At 43.2% G+C, this 22336-nt stretch overlaps 1 protein-coding gene across 6 annotated transcripts in view; it reads right to left on the bottom strand.

The window, feature by feature from the left end:
- MCPH1 (microcephalin 1) overlaps positions 1-22336 on the bottom strand; it is a 664091-nt gene that overhangs the window by 404874 nt on the left and 236881 nt on the right. For all 6 annotated transcript variants that reach the window (XR_011031423.1, XM_068281351.1, XM_068281349.1 and 3 more), the window contains one exon: positions 14312-14424. Coding sequence is in view for 5 of the 6 variants with exons in the window: in XM_068281351.1 (XP_068137452.1) it covers positions 14312-14424 (113 nt within the window). In the remaining variant the exon portion in view is untranslated. The remainder of the gene's footprint in view (positions 1-14311; positions 14425-22336) is intronic.

Here is a 22336-nt window from a genome sequence, read left to right as displayed (position 1 = left end):
GTAAACTTCAACTCATTTTCCCCCGACCCCCCTACAGTATCCCTTTAAAGTGAACTGAAGGTGAGAGGTATATGGAGGCAGGGCCGGATTTGTACTTTTTACCGCCCAAGGCCAAATACAGTATACCATCTGTATGGTTGTTGTCTCTGTGTGCCCCAATGAGAAATCTACTTACTTTCTATCATTGGATGTTACAGACAATAGCTATTTCAGTAATATGTGTATAGATTATAAGTTATGTTTTCCTTAAGAACTCTTATGTTATGTTTGCCATCTCATTAATGATGGACCCATTGTGTCTCCATGTGAGTTAGGCTGATGTGTACCTGCAGGATAGAGCTTACAGAACTTGCGGGATGACACAAGTACAGGACAGAGAGTTCAAAGGTTAAAGCTTTCCTTGTAGATAGGGATGGCTGCATAAAACAGCTTTACTGACCCTCACTGAGCCGCCCCTAAATTTCTGGTGCCCTAGGCCATGGCCTGTGGCCTTGCCAGAAATCCGGCCCTGTATGGAGGTAGCCATATTAGTTACCTTTTAAACAATACCAGCTGCCTGGCAGCCCTGCTGATCTGTTTGGCTGCAGTAGTGTCTGGATAACACCAGAAAAAAGCATGCAGGTAATCTTGTCAGATCTGACAATAATGTCAGAAACACCTGATCTGCTGCATTGCTTGTGCGAGGTCTGTGGCTAAAAGTATTAGAGACAGAGGATCATCAGGCTAGCCAGGCAACTGGTATTGCTTAAAAGGAAATAAATATGTCAGCCTTCATATAACTCTCACCTCAGATTTACTTTAACTTAATATTTGGTTGCACACCCCTTGAAAAAAAAACAAAAAACTGAAATTAGCCACTTCCTATAATCATCAATAAGCTTCTTACCCTTCTCAATCAGAATTTCGGACCACTCTTCCTCTGCAAACTGCTCCAGGTCACTCTCTTACTGGAAGGGTGACCTTTTCCCAACAGCAAGTATTCAAAGGGATTTAGGTCTGGACTCCTTGCTGGCCACTTCAGAACTCTACAGCGCTTTGTTTCCCTCCATTTCTGAGTGCTTTTTGACATGTTTGGGGTCATTGTCCTGCTGGAAGACCAAAGATCTTGGACGCAAACTCAGCTTTCTGACACTGGACTCTACAGTGCGACCCAAAATACTTTGATAATCCTAAGATTTCATGATGCCTTGCACATATTCAAGGCACCAAGTGCCAAAGGCAGCAAAACAACCCCAAATAATCAATGAACCTCCACCATATTTCACTGTAGGTACTGTGTTCTTTTCTTTGTAGGCCCCATTTAATTTTCGGTAAACAGTAGAATGATGTGCTTTACCAAAAAGCTCTATCTTGGTCTCATCTGTCCACAAGACATTTTCCCAGAAGGATTTTGGCTTACTCAAGTACATTTTGGCAAACCATAGTTTTGCTTTTTTTAGGTCTCTGTGTCAGCAGTGGGTTTCTCCTGGGTTTCCTGCCATAGCATTTCATTTACATGTTGACGGATTTACATGTTGACGGATAGTTTGCGCCGATGCTTCCTGAGCCTGCAGGACAACTTGAATTTCTTTGGAACTTGTTTGGGGCTGCTTAACCAGCATCCGGATTATCCTGCATTGCAACCTTTCATCAATGTTTCTCTTCAATGCACGCCCAGGGAGAATAGCTACAGTGCCATGGGTTGCAAACTTCTTGATAATGTTTCACACTGTGGACAAAGGCAAATCAAGATCTCTGGAGATGGACTTGTACCCTGGAGATTGTTGATATTTTTCCACAATTTTGGTTCTCAAGTCCTCAGACAGTTCTCTTCTCCTCTTTCTGTTGATCATGCTTAGCCTGGCACACAAAGCCCCACAATGCAAAGACTAAACGTGGCCACACACCATACAGTTAAAAAAATCTAATTTTTCACCAATTAGATCATTATGATCTGTTGTCCCGAAAAATCGAGAGCTTTTCTTTGTTTTTGATCGAGAAATCCGATCGGATTTCCCATTCTTTTTCCATTTTTGGAGATTGGATATGTTGGAAATTTCAGACCAAATTTCCATCAGTGTGTGATGGATTGTTAATTACTTAATGTACAGTTCCAATCAATTTGTTTCTGAGCTTTCAATTTTATTTGTGATTGGTGAAAGATTGAATTTAGGTGTGTGGTACATTGGTCGGATTTTTGAATTGTTACAGTCAGAAAAATGTATTGCTATTCTTGAATTGAACAGATATTTTAAAAAAAATGAATGGTGTGTGGCCACCTTAAGTGAACTTTTCTCCTTTTTATCTGCTTTCAAGTGTGATTTTTAAATTGCCTGTTACTTACCTCAGGTGAGTTTAGCATCACATGTCTAAAACAATCTTATTTATCCACAATTTTGAAAGGGTGCCAATAATTTTGTCCAGCTCCGTTTTGGAGTTTTCTGTGACATTATGTCCAAATTGCTTATTTCCTCCTTTTTGTTTTGTTCCATTACACACAATGTGAATAAACGTGTAAACATGTGTTAGGGCACGTTTCCACTATTGCGGTGCGGAATCGCCTGGATTCCACCGCTGATGAAATCGCATGCGGATGCGATTCCGCATGCGTTTTTTGCCGCGAATTCGCATAGGTGAGGGTATATGCGATTTTAACCATGTCACTGCCTGTGTGAATTTGCATCGGTACCTATGCGATTTCCCTATTAAATACATTGTGTGCGATTCGTCTGCATTCCACACGCAGGCGAATTCTGCAGGGTGTTCCGTGCAGACTTTCTCTGCACAATAAAACGCTCCCGCAGATGCATAAGTGGAAACAGGCTCATTCACTTATATTGTCTATGCGAATCTGCATACGCAAGACGGATGCGGATTCGCGATAGTGGAAACGGGGCCTTACTGCAACAATTTTCTGTGAGAAATACTTGATTTTTTCTGGAAACATTTCTGGGGTGCCAACAATTTTAGCCATGACTGTATCTGCAGGTATATTCTTTCTCAATGGAGCTTGCATGTGTTTTGACTAGGCATTATAGTTTCCTCCCACACACCACAAACATACTGATATGTTAATCTGCTCCCAACCCCACCAATTAACCTTAGACTATGTCAGAGACATTAAACTATGGATTTGATATTTAATGGAATGTGATCCCTGGCTGAGGGACAGTTAGTGATATAACTACTCTGTAAAGCGTAGCAGAAGAGATCAGCATTATAGAAGCGCATCGAAATAACACAATTTAAAAAAAAAAAAAAAAAAGGTTTTTTTTTAAAAAATTAAAGCAATTCTGTGTCAAATGAGTTTTCTAAATTGTGCACTACTGTGTTTTTCATGACATTTTGGTGCATTTGCATTTTTTCAATGTGTCTCTTTTCAATGCAGAAAATACAGTTTCAGATTTATTTTATTAAAATGCATCAAAAACATGTCAATATGCAATAAAACGCACTTCTGCATTTCCATTGAAATACAATATGTGCAATTCAGATGAGTTTCACAGAAATATGCAGCAAGTTGTGCGCAGGGTTGCTCAGCAGGACCCCGAATGCGAAGTTTCCCCGAAACATTCGGGTGTTTTTTAGGTTTGCAGCATGCGAACCCGAACCCGAATGCTGCGATTCCGAGCCGAACCCGAATACGAAGCCTGCCGAATGTGCGCGCTGGAATTCGGCGGGATGGAGCTGTGGGTTCGGTTTCGGCTTCGGGATTCGGGGATGACGTGATTGGGCCAATCAGAAGTCCTCCTACCGAGGAGCTGGCAACCCTAGCAACCAATCAGAGGAGGGGAGCCTGGCCCTCCCCTCCTGTATATAAGGCGGCGGCCATCTTGCGGAGCCACGCACTTGTGTGACTGCTGCTGGTACTGAGAGATTCTCCAGTGCTGTGCTGTGTCTGAGCAAGTGCTTTTCACTGCTAAACCTAGCGTTTTGCTTCCTAAACACCCCCTAAACACATTTATTGTTGTCTTATATAGTTAGCTAGTATTTTGATTGTTTTTAGTCAGCTAGTGTATAGTGTATACTGTGCTAGGCTAGTGTTAGTCTGTGAGCAGGCTAGGTCTGCTAGCCTAGGTAGCCTTAGCCTACTACTAGCTTAGGTAGGTTAGGGATTCTAGTTAGTTGTGTACTAGTAGTACTAGTTTAGTTAATTATTACTGCTGTAGTCTGGTACTTTATTAGTTTCAGTACTGTGTTAGTTAGTTACTGACTGTAACAGGTCACCACCAGCATCCATTGTGAGTGACCTGACCTGTGACTGTCACCTCACCTGCCCGAGCCTATTGATTGATTACGTCTGACCGTGTGTGACCGTTTTTAATTGTCACCGACTGTCTGCCGCACGACTTACTTGTAGCGTAGTGCGCTAGGTGTTTCTTAGTTACCTGCGTGCGTGCATACTACTAGTGTCTACTGTCTACTACTAGTCTACTAGTCTAGTACCCGTGTCAAAAACCTGAGCGGTTTTTGCCTTTTTCATGATTGCTAACTCAGTAAAGAACCTGCCCTTAAAGCGTTGCTATCATATAAATCCGGCATAGTGGGGTCTGAACCCTCTATAACAGTAATTATAGATTGACGGTATACCTTGAAATGAATCAGAGCACTCAGTATATGATTTTATATAAAAAATTGTATTTGCTTATCATACAGCATATATACAAAATATGAACAGTTCCAAGTAGTGTTTCCTTATAACAGTATTCCATCTTATCAAGGCTTTAGAGCCAAGCAATTATCAATCATCTAAGTACATTCAAAAAAGAATATAACAGTTGTGTTATGTAGAATAAGATCAAAAATAGTCTCATCTGTATCAATAGCTATGTATCTAGTAGCTGTGTAAAACTTGTAGTAATCTTCTTAAAGAAATAGCATAAAAATAGCTTCTAAAAAACTTCTTGCTAACATCTTAATAAAACTTAAAGGGAACCTAAACTGAGAGGAATATGGATTTTTCCTTTTAAACAATATCAGTTGCCTGGCAGTCCTGCTGATGTCTTTAGCTGTAGTAGTGGCTGAATCACAGACCTGAAACAAGCATGCAGCTAATCCAGTCTGACCTCAGTCAGAGCACCTACTATGCATGCTTGTTCAGGGTCTGTTGCTAAAAGTATTAGAGGCAGAGGATCAGCAAGACTGCCAGGCAACTGGTATTCTTTTAAAAGGAAAAATCCATATCCTTCTCAGTTTAGGTTCCCTTTAATGCTGAAAAATTAATAAAGTAAATCACCAGAATATTAAGCATATTACCCCTTCTCTGTCATCTCTTCAGCATCTAGAACCACTTGTGGGAAGGTAGCTTCTGCCTCATGTGTCGTCTCAGGAGATTGCTGGGCTTCTGCAAACTATGAGCTTTCAGGCCCTACTTTTATAGGGGTTGGAGGCAATATGGCTGCCTAATCTGGACTTTCCCTGAATCCCAGGTTCTGATTGGCTAAAGCTTTCGTGCGTCAATGCTTTATCATGTTTTGATTACCTAAGTCACAATATTATTGTTTATAAATTCTTAATTACCTTATCTTGTGGGAATTAACGTCATTTGGAGTGCTTGACATTTTGTTTAGGTCATTTCTGATGCACGTAATTAAAAATGGACGTCAACAGCCATCTTGTCTGTTGGCTGACCCAGACATGGAGACTAAACAATGTCATTCATGACGCATTTCTGATAAAGTGTTCGCTGCTAATTATGTTGGAATGTCTTGGTACTTCCCCAGACATGAGATTGGTCAGGTTGACACTGTAACCAGACCTGTGAGAGCCTTCAGCAATTTAAGGCTTATTGAAACATACAGGGCTTCTAATATACTTATTTAAATATAAAGCTTATTATATAATTCTTCTTAAAACAATCATATAAGAAATAATTGCATATTAAATCTTAATAATATAAAATCATTTTCCATATATTTGTCTTTCTGATGAAGAAATAAATATCTAATTTCATCCGGCAGAGGTCAGCCTTTCATAACAAATAAACAGTATTAATAATGTTGATTTCATAAGACCGCCAGGTGGCATCATGGAATGATCTTTAACTAATTGGGAAAACAACTTCTTTGTTTAATATTTATATAACTTGTTCCCAAAACATCATGTGTTATCAGCTTTCTGAGACTAGAGCACGTCAACAATTCTTCCAGAACCATAACAATCTCACGAGAATGTCTTACTGTCTCATCTTTCACGGGTAGAATACAGCTTACATGTTTCAAAGTAATAGATTGTATTATATAGGGTTTTACAATAACTATTTCTTTCTTTAGAAGGACTGTATTGATCATTAATATTTAGATTAATAATATCTGTGTGTAATAATTATGTGCATTTATAATTACTGCAGTAATGTGAGTTTAACTTGCTTTTCTGTCTTCACACAGAAGCCTCTTTAAATATTAAGGCCACGCACTAGCATAAACAAGAATGCTCTGACTTTTTGTAACTAGAATAATCTTATAGGCCTCACAGCCTGGAATATGTTATGTCACAGAGCAATATAAAGTACTCTAACTTTTCACTTTACAATGAAATTTTGTATAGAACATTAAAGCTTAAACCATACACTTATGACAGCTTTTTCCTGCATAAATAAAAACCGCTAGAATTCTGACACCCGTTCACTAATTTTTTTTTCAATTTTACTGTGTGATTTTATTATCATCCGTAGTGTGTGTAATAAATAAGAGTTACAACACATACAGGCCACCACACCAGCATCCGTTGTGAGTGACCTGTGACTGTCTGTCACCTCACCTGCCCGAGCCTATTGATTGATTGCGTCTGACCATGTGTGACCGTTTTTAATTGTCACCGATTGTCTGCCGCACGACTTACTTGTAGCGTAGTGCGCTAGGTGTTTCTTAGTTACGTGCGTGCATACTACTAGTGTCTACTACTATACTACTAGTCTACTAGTCTAGTATCCGTTCACTAATTTTTTTTTTCAATTTTACTGTGTGATTTTATTATCTGTAGTGTGTGTAAGAAATAAGAGTTACAACACATACAGACCACCACACCAGCATCCGTTGTGAGTGACCTGTGACTATCTGTCACCTCACTTGCCCGAGCCTATTGATTGATTGCGTCTGATCGTTTTTAATTGTCACCGACTGTCTGCTGCACAACTTACCTGTAGCATGGTACGCTAGGTGTTTCTTAGTTACCTGCGTGCATGCATACTACTAGTGTCTACTACTATACTACTAGTCAGCACCAAGTCACCACCAACACAGACTTTATTAAAGTTTACACCCTTTCCCGTCCTTTTCTACTTATTTTTTTTTTTTACTGTATTTGTATAGTGCACAATGACTGGCAGAGGTAGAGGGCGAAGCAGCACCAGGAGAGGAAGCGCCATTGCAGGACCCACTGCCAGCAGCAGCAGGTCTGGGACTGGTGTGCCGCCAGCCACTGACCACAGGGAGGAGGGAGCAGAGGCGCAACAGCAGCGTGTTGCGCCCATCTTTGAGACGGGTCGTCGCCCACGGCCCATTGGGGAGAGTCAGGTGCAGGCTGTGGTGGAAATGATGGTGGGGCAGGAAGCCACCTTTTCCAGCACCAGCGAGACTAGTGCCACCAGCACTCCTGTCCGCAGCAGGCCTCCACCAGCGCTTGAGGCCATGGTCACGGTGACCCCATCGACCAGCCTGCCCTCAATGAGCACGCTCTTCTCCCCTGAGACTGTGACCATGTACAGGGATGTTTTGGAGAAGTATGAGTTGGAGATGATGGGGCCATCCAAGGAGGAGAAGGAGGAGTTTGAGGTGCAGAAGTTTGTTGTTGGCGCTGAGGAGGAGGGGCGTGATGCAGGGGATGTTGGGGTAGAGGAGTTGGTTGAGTCGGTCTCACAGGATTTGTTTGGGGTTGATGATGATGACTTGATAGATCCTTCCTATGTGCCACCAGTACCACCAGCACAGTTGGTTGAAGGCAGCTCATCATCGGAGGAGGAGGCGTCTCTGGCACAGAGGCGCGGCAGCAGCAAGGCGGCCAGCACAGGGCGTGGAAGGCAGGAGCCACAGCCTACTGCTTCAGTCGCTACCTCCACTCACAGCAAACCTCTAACTACAACCAAAAAGGCACAATCCTCCAAGGGCACCCAAAAACCCCAGCCCTCAAGCGAAAAGAGCAGGTTTAAGTCCCCAGTCTGGCGGTACTTCACCAAGTGCCCAGTGGACCCGACCAGTGCAATTTGCAACAGTTGCAATCTCAGTCTCAGCAGAGGTCGCGATATCCACAAATTGAGTACTGCGTGCCTGCAGACCCACTTACAGAGCAGACATTTTGAGGACTTTAATGAGTTGGAGAAGCTTATGCAAAGTGGTGCAGGCAGTGGTCAGAGCCAGACAGCCACTGCACAGATTTCAGCAGCAGCAGCCGACCCTCCTGCCCATCCAGCAGCAGCAGCAGGAGCACAGCAGCAACTCACTCCCTCCAACCCCCCCCCCGGGCAGCCAGTCCTCAGTGGCCTCATCAGCTCCCTCCACAGTGGCCTCCTCATCCTCCCGTGCAGGCAAACGCCGCCAGACCCTGCTCAGCGAAGCATTCCCCGGTGTGACCAAGGTGCTGCCTCCCGCCCACAGGCGCATCCGGTTGCTGAACGGGTTGCTTGCCCGGGCCATGTGCTCCCAGCTCCTGCCATATTCCTTTGTGCAGGAGGGGAGTGACATCAGAGCGCTGCTGCAGGTTGGGATCCCGGAGTGGCAAGTCCCCAGCCGCCACTTTTTTCCCACAGGGCGATTCCAGCACTGCACCGCTCTGCCATGGAGAACGTAGGCTGCACGCTGGATCACGCTGTCAGTGCGCGGATCCACATAACCATGGATTCCTGGAGCAGCCGGTTTGGGACAGAGCGCTATCTGTCCTTTACGGCCCACTGGGTCAGCCTGGTGGAAAGCCCAAACGAGGAAGCAGCAGCACCAGTCGCCCACTACGTGGTGCCACCGCGCGGGGTCAGGGGAGAAGCAGCAGCTCCCACCGCCAAGCGATCCCGTCTCTCCAGCAGCGTGAAGGCCCGCCACTGCCAAGCACTGCTGGAGATGAAAAGCCTGGGGAAGAACTCCTTGACGGCATCCAACGTGCTCCGGTACCTCAGGGAGCAGGAGAGGACGTGGCTGACCCCCAGAGGCCTCACTGTGGGATTGGTGGTGTCCGACAATGCCGCCAACCTGCTGTCTGCCATCAGCAGTGGAGACTTGCTCCACGTCCCTTGCTTGGCCCACGTCCTGAACCTGGTGGTGCAAAAGTTCATGCGCACCTACCTGGGGATGGAGGAGCTGTTAGAAGCGGCGTGGAAAATTGTGCGCAGTTTCCACCGCTCAGCAGCTGCAGCAGCAAAACTGGCAGACATCCAGCAGCAGGAGGGCCTGCCACGACACCGCCTTATCATAGATGTGCCAACTCGCTGGAACTCCACCCTGGCGATGTTGGAGCGGCTGGTTGAGCAGAGGAGGGCTGTCAACCGGTACATCTATGATGCCACTTTTGCCGGCACAGGCAGCAGAAGCAGCACCACACTCCAGCTCCTCACCAACGCGCAATGGGGGCAGATGCAGCAGGTCTGCTTGGTGTTGGCTCCCTTCCTGCAGGGAACCAACCTGGTGAGTGAACAACGGGCATCCCTCTGCCAGTGGGTGCCCTTTGTTTGTCTGCTGGACAGGGCACTTGGCGATTTGGGAGAGGAGGCCCTGAAGCAGCTGGAACAGCAGCCGCCTGTGCAGTCCACTGCTCCGCAGGTATTTGAGTCCCTGGAGGAGGAGGAGGAGTTGGAGGTGCTGGACGTTGCTGCTGGGGGGGGGGGGGACATCGGAGCGCAGCAGCAGTGGTGCGAGGGTGGAGAGAGGAGGAAGAGTCTCAGGGGCAAGAGGAGGAGGACCACGCTGACCCTGATGTCTCTGTTAGACGGTCCACCCTGTTCCCCATGGCAGCGCACATGCTGCGCTGCCTGCGCACAGACCCCAGGGTCAAGCGGATGCAAGCGAGGGAGGATGCCTGCATCAGCATGATCCTGGACCCAGGGCTGAGGGGGAGGTGGGATCAGTTTCTGCCTGCCAGAGACCGTGAGCAGCGAGCAAGGGAGTTGCAGGAGATCCTTGTTCGGCGACTGGAGGAAGCCTTCCCACCACCTTCCACTCCCTCTGTCCCTGTCCAGCAGCCAGCAGCAGGTGCCTGCGGCCAGCAGCAGCATCAGGCGCCCAGGAGACCTTCTGTCATTGACGCAGGCATTCTACATGTAGGTACAGCAGCCGAGAGAGGAGGTGCGGGCAGCAGCCACCTTCGGTGAGAGTCACAGCCAGCGCATGATCCGGATGGTGGCCGACTACATGGGGTCCTTCAATGGGCTTGACACCGGCAGCGAAGAGCCTGTGGACCCCATGGAGTACTGGGTGGAGCGCTTGCACATCTGGAGGGAGCTTGCGCAGTACGCCCTGGAGGTATTGTCTTGCCCCCCTTCCAGCGTGCTGTCTGAGAGGTGCTTCAGTGCGGCCGGTGGTGTGGTCACCGAGAAGCGCTCTCGTCTGTCCACAGAGGGCGTGGACAGACTGACATTTTTGAAGATTAACCAGGCCTGGATAGAAGGCACGTTCCTGGCACCTGTTGTCGGCGAAAGGAGGACATGAGGTGTCTGCCTGGGAATTACAATACATTGCCTGCTGCCTGCCATACGTGACGACTCCTCCTCCTGCTGGCCTGCTGCATTAATTTACCTATGAATTTATTTATGTATTTATTAATTTATTGTATTTCTACCTGACTCCTGCTGCTGCTGCTGGCCTGCTGCATTGATTTACCTATGAATTTATTTATGTATTTATTAATTTATTGTATTTCTACCGGACTCCTGCTGCTGCTGCAGGCCTGCTGCATTGATTTACCTATGAATTTATTTATGTATTTTTTTATTGTATTTCTACCGGACTCCTCCTCCTCCTGCTGGCCTGCTGCATTGATTTACCTATGAATTTATTTATGTATTTATTTATTGTATTTCTACCAGACTCCTCCTCCTGCTGGCCCGCTGCATTGATTTACCTATGAATTTATTTATGTATTTATTTATTTATTGTATTTCTACCGGACTCCTCCTCCTCCTGCTGGCCTGCTGCATTGATTTACCTATGAATTTATTTATTTATTGTATTTCTACCAGACTCCTCCTCCTCCTGCTGGCCTGCTGCATTGATTTACCTATGAATTTAATTATGTATTTATTGTATTTCTAAAGCGGCAACATATTACACTGTGCTCATTTTCATCCTGCTGCTGTCAGTGGTCCCATCTCCAGAGTCCACACTATGCATTGCCTGCTGTCAGTGCCACACGTCACTCCACCTCCTACTGCTGCTGTTGTATTTATCCTGCTGCTGTCAGTGGTCCCACCGCCAGAGTCCACACTATGCATTGCCTGCTGTCAGTGCCACACGTCACTCCTCCTCCTACTGCTGCTGTTGTATTTATCCTGCTGCTGTCAGTGGTCCCACCGCCAGGGTCCACACAATGCATTGCCTGCTGCCAGTGCCACACGTCACGTTTTCAGTTTTGTTTTTTTAAGTACACCTATTTCAATGTGAATTCACTTTTAAAAAAACACAAAAAAACCCCTGAATTCACGAATACAAATTTTTAACGAATTTTTAGGCGTAACCTCGAACCGAATATGAACTTGAACCGAATTTCGTGGTCGAAGGCGAATTTGAATGTCATGCGGACCCGAATTCGAATGTACCCGAACCGAATTTTGGTACATCTGAGCATGCCTGGTTGTGCGTTTCAAAAAAACCCCACACATTAGGAAACGTAGAGAAATGCCATGGAGGCGATTCTGCTTAGCGTGCTCCTAGCCTCAAGATTTTATTGAAAACCTGTGTTCCCATTAAGGAAATTCCTCAAGTAGGGGGACCCCTCCTCTTTGCTTCCTTGATTAGATGTAATTGCTATCTGGGCTAAAACAAATAAAAACCTGAAAGAGGCTGTTGACCTCTCCAGCCCTTGTCTGCGCTAAGGGGACCCGCCGTGGCCCTCAAAACAATTGTCATATCTGTGCTGACTCATGCAATAAACGGATACTGCATTTCAAGCAAGGTGTGCAAACAGAAATCTACTCCCACTATTGATTCTGATGGGTGACGTGGCTTAGCACCCAGGTTATGCACCCACCACTCGGGAAAGGTGCGCCACACCAAAAACTCGCTCTGCTCCAGCCCTAAACAGAGAGCAGGTGAACATTTTAGTTAACACACTACTTTATAATAATACAATAAATGTGTAGTTGGTATTATCCCTGGGCATCCTATGCAGTTTAAAGGGGAACTGAAGAGAGAGGTATATGGAGGCTGTCATGTTTATTTCCTTTTAAGCAATACCAGTTGCCTGGCAGCCCTGCTGATCCTCTGCCTCTAATACTATTAGCCATAGCCCCTGAACAAGCATGCAGCAGATCAGGTGTTTCAGTGGTTCAGACTTATAAGTCTGATCTGACAAGACTAGCTGCATGCTTGTTTCTGGTTTTATTCAGACACTACTGCAGAGAAATAGACCAGCAAGGCTGCCAGGCAACTGGTATTGATTAAAAGGAAATAAACATGACAGCCTCCATATAGCTCTCTCTTCAGTTCCCCTTTAATGTTCTTTGGTCTGCATGGACCTAAACTCAGAACGTCCTCTCTGCTCTACAAGATAAGCAACAGCATAATAACCTTTAAACAAAAACATTTCTTTGTAACACCTAATACAAATTCTAAAATAAATCTGCAGTGTTTCCACTTCCTGATTCACGGAAGCAGACATATTGTTAACATCCTGTGCTTTCAAATGGCCTTATCTGCCATCTCTGCCATAGGCAGTCATGTGACACAGGGGAGAGATCAGATAACTTGTGATTAGACACAAATAAGGGGGAATTAAACAGGCTAAACTCATTAAATTCATACAGGGTGCAAGTCTATGTATTTCTTCAGTCCTGTGCATGAGTTCAGGTCCACTTTAAAAACATCAATATAAATTCCTAGTTTTTTTTAAATTACATTAGTTTAGAACAAAAATTGCTTAAAATTAAAAAGGAAAAAAAGAGACATATTAGACATTAACGTTTCACATTTAGAAGTTCTTCCTACCTGGTCTGACTAGGAAGTCTATATCTACAAAAGATGGGCCCGTTTCCCCTGGTGCGGTTTCTGTGCCAAATCCGCAAAGTTTCCCTGTAGGCAAATTGCGCAGGAAAACTGACATAGGGTACAATGGCGCCTCCGGTCGAATCGCTTATGCTAGCGATTCAGCCGACATTTCCATCCGTTTCGGTGCGGGAGGCTGCGAATCCCATAGCTGTGCATGGCATGTCTGTGTATCCACACACCAGGAAGTGATGCCGCGTGTCTTGCAGACGCGTGCCCCACAAGTGGAAACAGGCCCTTAGCAAAGGTAAGATAAGTCCATAGTGAACAACCGGGTTTAGGAATGGACAATGGTCAATATAATGCTAATTTAATTGCACACAGCTTTGAATTGGGCTAAGCCAAACCATCAGGAAGTGCAATTAGCATAATTACAATCTGCTTACAACTTGCATTAAATTTGAATGCAAGATGGAAAATTTTCATCTCATTGATCATCTCGGTTCATGATCAGTCAGGAGACTTGTCCTCCAATGTAATATACTTGTTTACCAAAGTTAAACTAGCACAACTATGGCAACAGCCCACCCCTCCATACATATACTCTGAAACAGTGCGCAGAGCAGTAGCCCTTGTAACTATCTTTGTACACCTGCAATAATCAAGAGTGCAGTACTCTAGTACGTTCTGTTAGGAGAACTTTGGAAATTCTGTAGTTTATCTAAGCAGATAGTACAGTAGGTAAGAAAGCTAAAATAATGTTTTGCTTAACTCATTGTAATATGTACAGCTTAAATGTGAACACTGCCTTTTTCATGAAAAAAAGAGATTTCACTTCCTTGGCTTTCTGTAACTAACTTTCCCAGTGATCAGAGACAAAATAAAAAGGTAATTTACACAGTTAAGGCAACGGCTGCAAAATGCCAGATGTTTCAAAGTGTAATGAGTAAACGAGACAGCAAGGTAATAACTCGTTTATATATTTTTTATGCTTTTCACCTCTATTCTCGTTACACAGAATGTACAAATTATGCTCACAGTTCTGTCACTGCTGTTCAGAAGAGAGAAGTCAATAAGCTGTAGGCATTAATGACATATTCAACCGCTTCAGTACTTTAGCAAATCAATACAGATTTGTGCTACACATTCAAAAATCCACCGCTGAGCAAAACACTAAAAAAGGACCAATCAAAGTAATTTACAGTTCAACTGACCTTTCTGCTTTTCTCTGTTTTCCTTGATTCCTCGGTGCATTTATGTCTTTGTTCATTAAACATTTCAGACACACCAGATATTGCATCAGAGCCTGAAGTTTTACTTTCGGTGCCTAAAAATCAATTAAATGAAACGTCTAATTAGAAATAAAAGTTCATGGAGCTATGGCCAAGGGCACGGAATACTGAGACAAACTGGTAAAATTGACTTTTGTAATCATCTATGTTGATAATGCGTAAGAACATTGAAAATTACATGTACAAATATGACAGTCTGTTCATGATCAAGTATGACAGTTTACTCCCCCCTCAACAAAAACCCTTATTAAAAGAGTAGAACATGCTATAAAATTAATATTTTGGCTTTGTTATTTAATAGTAGGAGCAAATGCAAGGAAACAAAATGAAAAATCTTGCATCAAATGTTTATCTAGCTCTGAACTTATTTACTTACATGTTGATTTGTCATAGGTCACCTTCTTGTCTACAGAAGACTGTGGGTCCTCTTTTCCCTTTATTTGTTTCTGTCCTTAACTACCTCAAGACCGCATCACACCAATGGGCGTGATCGCGGCGGCAGCACCAGGACCGCCTAATGCCACTTGGCGTCAAGTCCTGGGGCCGGCTATTGCAGGAGATCGCGCTCAGGCTGAGCACACATCTCCTGCTTGGGGGGCGGAGCTCTGCCCCGTCTTCAGTATCAGAGCGGCGATCGCGGCTCGGGAGACTGTCAGAAAGAAAAACCGCCATCTTTTTACTAAGTACAGCGCTGCGATCAGCAGCAGCGCTGTACTGGGGACAGCCGTGTGACACAGCTGTCCCCCTGGGGCACAAAAGAGCGATCGGCTGTGATAGGCTGACGCTTATCACAGCCGATCCCTGTGATAGGCTGGCCAGGGGAGGGAGGAAAAAAAACAATTTTTATTCAAAAAGAATGACATTTATATAAAAAAAAATAAACAACTGGGGAGCAATCAGTCCCCACCAACAGAGAGCTTGGTTGGTGGGGAGAAAATCACTAGTGTGCTGTGTTGTGCGGCCCTGCAGCTTGGCCTTAAAGCTGCAGTGGCCCATTTGGAAGATAATAGCCTGGTCTTTAAGGGGGGTTAAGCACTGTGGTCCTGAAGTGGTTAAAGTTGCCAATTAATGGTACAATATTTTCCTCAGATGCAATAATTGGATTGGATTTTTACTAACTGTACAAGAAAAGCACGCAGTATGAGGAGAAAATTGTTGTGAAATGATTCTATGGTCGATTTGCCTTTTAGGAGAAGGGATGATCAATGAGATGCAACATTTTCTGAGTTTATGTCAATTTATGTACATTTTTCTGCAAATATATGGAGCTTGAAAATGGACCAATCAGTTTAAACCTTTCCGGTCCATTTTAAAACTGCATACATTTGCATAAAAATTTGTAAAAAAAAAAAAAAAAAGTAGTATTTGCATATCACTGATCATCCCTTTTCAGGAGAGGTGGTCAGAAGGAAGCAATTTAAGGTACAGTACAGCTTTCCTTAAAAAGTACCTAAACTCTTCCCCAGGAGGGAATGAAAAAGCAAAAAAAAAAAACAGAGAAACCCACCCTGGGTGTATTTAGAAATAACAGTCTAATTCTCCCTTATCTGGAAGTAGTGAGCCACTATAATTTGAGCTGTCTAATACAGGAGTTAACCCTCTTTTTGCTCCTAGCAAACCAGGAAGTAACTACACTGAGGCATCTCTGCAGGAGGTCTACGACCAGGGTTTTAACAATGCACTTCAGGACAGTGGGCAGTTGCATGCAAAATATTCCTGTATGCTCGAGGTCAAATGTGCATTCAGAACTACTGGCTTATCACACACACCTACTTCACAGTTTTGGACAGTTTGGCCTTCACCATTGCAAAGTATGGAACTGTATGATTTTATGCCAAACCCTTTTATCTCTGCAGAGTTGCGAACAGAGAAATCACCTCTCCATGTACCAGTAGCATATAACACTTCATCCTTAGTGTCCCCTGTCTCTATGACCAGTGAGTTACGTAATGACAGATGCCACTGGAGCCATAGCGACAGCTAGAACCTCTGTGGAGGACAAGGTGACATTCCATGGCTGGAGTGAGGTCAAGTAGGTTACTTGTTCACAGACTCTGCTCATTACTCTGAATGGGGGGCTCCTGTGGATACCCAATACTGGTGTGTACACTTCTGGCTACCTGATACTAGGGGGTCACCTCTAGCTACCTAAAATGGGGGGCATTCTTTGCTACTTAATACTGGGAAGCATCTCTGGCAACTTAATACTGTTGGCACTTCTGGCTACTTGGGATGGTCAATGAGAGCAAATAGTTCAAAGTTGTAGTATTATGCACATTCTATAAGCAAATGTATGCAGTTTGGATATCAACCAAGCAATTTATGCCAAGGTGGAGTTAGATAGGTCAATTTTCCAGCTGGATATATTTGGCCAGGGCTCTCCTTTTGTCTCACAATGCTGTGTAATGTTCTTCCACCTTTATGTAAAAATCTGTTTTCGATTTTCTCACTGCATAAGCTGTAATCCACCATTGTATTGTACTGTTAAAGCGGAATATAACCCTGCATTTCAACTTTGCTCTAAAACATTATTTACAGCATATTATATGCAAAAAGCATTTTTTTTTAGTAGACCAGCATTGGAAGGGTTAAACACAGAGGTTTTAAGTTCCGTGCAGGCGTTCAGATAGTTACATTCTATTTAGTTAGATGTATCTATTGACAAACAGTTACACACTCTTTGGCTGTCCTCCAAGCTCCTTCTCAGTGAGAGAGATGAGTCACAATAAACACTTATTTGTAAACAAAAAGTATATAACTGAAGTTCGGATGCGTCTGCAAAAATCTCCAGGGACTTCAAAGCCCTGTGTAACCCTTCCAATGCTGGTCTAGTAAAAAAAAAAAAAATGCTGGTTGCATATAATATACTGTAAATAATGTTTTAGAGCAAAGTTGAAATGCAGGGTTATATTCCGCTTTAACTATTATATTGTTATACCTTGTAGTCTATTGTACAGCACCACGGAAGATGCTGGTGTTATATAAATCAATAATAATTTGCATACAGAATATGCATAATTCTGCATTCACTTGGAATCATTTACACATTATTGGCTACCTAATACTGGTGGACACCTCTGACTACAAAATACTGGGTGGCAGCTCTGGATAACCGCTCTTCTCCCACACTTCCTTCCCGAACTGACAAAGTAGTACACTAGCACTTTATTTGCTCCAGCACGGGGTCAGCAAACCTTGGTTATGCAATTGGCTTTATATTCTTGAAGTCGTTTTTGACTTAAACAAAATTCAAAGTCATCAAGGGTGCCTACACCTGGAAAGTTTAATAATCACTGGAGTAACATATGGAATTATTTTTACTGCAGAATAGAACTAGTGGTGAGGAGCAACACTTACATAAAAATGCATACTTACCCACAATAAGGCCTCTTGCACACTACATGCGATTCCAATTTACGATTTTGACATGAATTTACATGCAATTCCAATTTTTTATCGATACTGCATGTTGCATTTTTCTTTTTGTTTTGATAGCATCCGGGGAAAATTGGAATTGCAGTGTGCAGAGGGCCTAAATCTTTTTTCCTTCATGGTTCTGCTTTCGTCTTCATACTTCTGCACAAGTTGAGTATACAGGATTGACCAAACTTGGCCCACACTCTCCCTGCATTCCTATCAACTGTACTGATCGAAGTACAGAGGTGTTCAAAAGTCTGGCAGGGCATGCCAGGCCATTAACCCTGCATGCCACATAATGCATTCACAATCACTGAAGAGATGCACCAGACAGGAGAAAGCACCTGGAGCAGCAGGAAGAATTCTGTATCACTGTTGCAATACAGTCTTACTGCTGGGGAGTTTAAACCCTCTTTATGTAGTACAACTACTAATATTGTGTGTAGTGGGCCACAAAGAGCCTAAACAACCACTAGAGAAATCATAGGGCACCAGTATTGTAGGTCAACAAAATGAAGGCCATAATGCCTAAAAAATACTGTTGGGCAGGGCCACTCAAACCAAGATGGCAACATTGAAGGGCTATAAATGTTTGGACTGGGGCCAATCATCCATTGTAAATATAGAAGTTTAATCTAGAAGGCAGAAAATACACAAGCTGACAAAAGCAAAGCACAAAGTAGCAGATGCAATCCCACAAGGGAAGTCTAAATGTTGGGTTTAAAAGCAGCCTTGGAGTTGGCAAAAAATGGAAATGAGATTCCATATTCAAAGCCTTTTAGAAAAATGCAACCATTAAAAAGTGGCTTAAAAATAAAAACTTCAGGCTAAAGGCTGTCAGAGTTGGTCCGATTCACTGACAAATTACCCTCTCTTATTTTCCAGCAGACAACTGACTTGTTCCTCAACAATAAAGCCACGTGTAGATGAGGCGGCGATGTTCCTTATCAATCGAGCCGCTGATGTGGCTCGATTGATAAGTTCCGACAGGTCCGATCTGTGAGCCGCCAATTCCCTGCTCGTTCCCCACGAAGGGACAATGGCAGGGAATCGAGCGGAAGATGAGTGGCGCCGGGAGGGGACGAGCGGGGGATAGAAACCGACACGCGCGGCAAGCGGGTACGCACGGGGATGCGGAAGAGGCGATCCGGCGGCTAATCGAGCCACCGGATCGCCTCCACATCTCCCCGTGTAGATGGGGCTTTCGACACTTAATGGGTAGGCAGAACCACATGTGAACCATTCTGCAGCCACACTCCCTAGTGATTAACAGCCAATGAAAAGCCTCTGAGTTCTTAGAGAATTGGGACTGTCGCAAGGGTCGGTTTGCCCCTTCTCTCTAGTAACCTATGCCTAAGTAAAAGAAATAGGTCTGACAAGAGATCTACTTCAAATCATCCATATACTATTTATGCAATAGAAAGTATGGATATTTAAGAGGAAGGATCACCTCACGGATGGTAACATTACTGGTGCTACCGCCAAAGCCTTCAGATTCTACAAGGTTGTAAAGCAATAGGGTATGAACTCTGCACATAAATATATTCTGCATAGGAAAGCAAACAGTAATCTATAATCTATGAAAGCAAATGAAAGCAAACAGTAATCTATAATCTATGATATTTATGTCACATAATAAATATTAAACAACTGGCTCCCACAAAAAAAAAAAATTAAAAAAAAATCTAAACCTTATATATACACACTTAGGGAGACACTCTTCTTGAACTTAGTATTATGTAAACCACATATACAGCATACAAAACTAGTAATTTTGACTGAATTAAATATAAAATTACAAGAAATACAGTCAGCAGCTTTAGTCAAACAACTGTGGCCATATGAGAAGATGTGGCACACCCAGTATTTCTGTGGCGGTGAATACTAGAGAGTGACCATTCTTTAACCAGTTGTAGCACATTCTGATATGTTTCAAACAACAGCTTCTACTTCAGCAAAGGACTGATTGAAACATAATTTTAGCTGAATAACTATATTAATAGGGAAGACTGTAGACCTGGCTCCCAAATTAGCATTACCAAATATAGGCCAAGATAGAACCCCATGCGATAACAATATAGAGGTTACACACTTATTTGCCACAGGACAGGCAATATGCACCAACTGGAAAGACGCTGATCCTCTATCAATACAATAGATCTTGGGGATGAAAAGTTTAAATCTACAGTAGATATGGAATTAAGACTAGGAGTCCCTCATTGTGACCTTTATAGGTTAAAACAACCCAACCTACTTAGGCCAAGGCAGGTCCATCTTGGTGAAGACAGTACTTTTTGTAATTTGCTGGCTGTTCCCATATTGACTATATTATATCCTGCTTTCCTGTATAAAGAGATTATATGAGTTACGGTACTACTACTCAAGGCTAGTCACAATAATTAGACCTTGCTGTTATGTAAAAATACCCACTCATGTTGATGCTGAATTTATATTTAAACTAAAATGTCATTGTCATAATCTTTGTAGGTTGTCTTGGAAAAAATAAAATAAATTTAATGTAAAAAAAAATAAAAATTAAATACTGCATCTTCTCCACAAAACTAATTGCATGAAAACATCTAAATGCTTTGCTTGGCATAAGTTATAGGGTGTGGTAACCAACACATAACACTCAGAGGGGTACGGATGCTGTGATATTTTTTCCAGTTTCCTGGCAGTCCTGCTGATCCTCTGCCTAATACTTTTAGCCATATACCCTAAACAAGCATATGCAGATCAGATGTTTCTGACTAAAGTCCGACTTAATCCAGTTAAACTTCAGTTGCAAGCTGCATGCTTGTTTCAGGTGTGTGATCCAAATACTACTGCAGCTAAAGAAATCAGGAGGACTGCCAGGCAAAGGGTATAGTTTAAAAGGAAATAAATATGGCAGCCTCCATTTCTCTCTCAGTTCAGGTGTCCTTTAACGTTACATAATTGGAATCAATATCAGTTTTAAAGCAATTAACATAGCCATATTTTGCAGACCATATAATCAAAGGTCATTTAAGAATTAATTGTCCATAATACTAATGACAGCTCAGTAATCCAGAATAAGGGCACTTAATAATAATGTTTCTGAGTTCTAACCATCAGAAACACTCTGAAAGCTTACAATATAGAGCAGATAATCAATTTTCTGTAAAAACTAAAAGCATTAGAGAGAAAAGATCTCCCCCGTAGATTTCCCAAGTTGTGCTCCATCACGCTGCTGTCCTTGCGTTTATTCACTCATCTTCCCACGCATACAGCAGCGTCTTGAAACACCGTAACCCACCAAGCTAAAGAGACACTTCATTTCTGTGTACCTCTGCACTCTACATTAAAAAATAAAGCTTCTTAGTAAAACAACAAAGTCAAATTCACAAAAGAAAAAGTTTTATTGATCTAGATTAAAACCATAGGAGGCAAAGCCCATTACATGACTCGCCTACTGTGCTGTACGTCTCTGCATGCCGACACTGGAGATGCTACTCCACTGGCTCTGGCTTTTAATATGAATCAATAAAAGTTTTTGTTTGCCATTTAATTCTTTGTGTTAAAAAGTCATCATTTATATCATAGAATTTACTTCTATGTTACCATAAAAAAGGGGAAGAGAAAAAGTAAGGTATTGAATAAACTGAACTAAAGAACACATGGCGCCTGGATATACTAACCTTCTGCAAAATAAACTGAAGTCCTTTACTTTGTTCTGAAAGCTAGCTGCGCAACATGTCACCAGGTGTTCACACAGGAAGTGAACAAGCCTGATGTGAATGCATCCATTTTATGCAATCTCAGAAATGCAAAAGACATCTGTGTAGACAATATATTATTTACTGTCAGGGCTATTTCCTTTTGAGGCTTTGTAGCACTCCCACATGGCTGTGGTAAGTTGAGTGAATTTGTGATGTGGAATCACAAGGCAGGGATCACATGTCAAAAATAGCGTGGCTTCTCACGCTTGTGAATTCGCATTTGTATTTAAAACCAATATAAGTCAATGGGATTGTTCATACTAACGTGAATTTTGCATGTGCGAGAAAACTCTCCGGCGGTGCAGCATAATTTCACACATCAAGTGCGTTTTTTGCTTGACAATCATTCACTATTGGGGAAAGACATGTGCCCTTACACACAAACGTGCATACTGTTCAAAAATGTATGTACAAAAAGAACATTCGTGTTTTTCCGGGATGATTTTCTGTTTAATGTGTATTAGCAATTAAGAAAATATGTCATTACCAAAGAAAAGTGAAGTCTCTGAGTCCTGAAGGGGCTTCTCTTGTCCTCCTCGTCGCTGTTCACTTGGACCATCCGATAGATCTGGGCCACACTCCTCTTTATGCACGAGCATGGTCATGATGCACCCGCGTGAGCACAGCCGCATCTGCACCTGATCGTGCTGCACCCGCGTGAGCACAGCCGCATCTGCACATACAGCTCCTGCTTACTGCACAAATAGGCCGAACTCTCGCAGGCACAGAATGACTGTTTTCCGTCCTGTAGAGGTGCATATCCCCCATCTTCAAATTGTCAAGCCCTTGT

The sequence above is a fragment of the Hyperolius riggenbachi genome, chromosome 4, assembly GCF_040937935.1.
Source record: "Hyperolius riggenbachi isolate aHypRig1 chromosome 4, aHypRig1.pri, whole genome shotgun sequence".
Classification (NCBI taxonomy): domain Eukaryota; kingdom Metazoa; phylum Chordata; class Amphibia; order Anura; family Hyperoliidae; genus Hyperolius; species Hyperolius riggenbachi.
The sequence above is the reverse complement of the archived record's forward strand: the minus strand, read 5'-3'. Positions and strand labels throughout refer to the sequence as shown.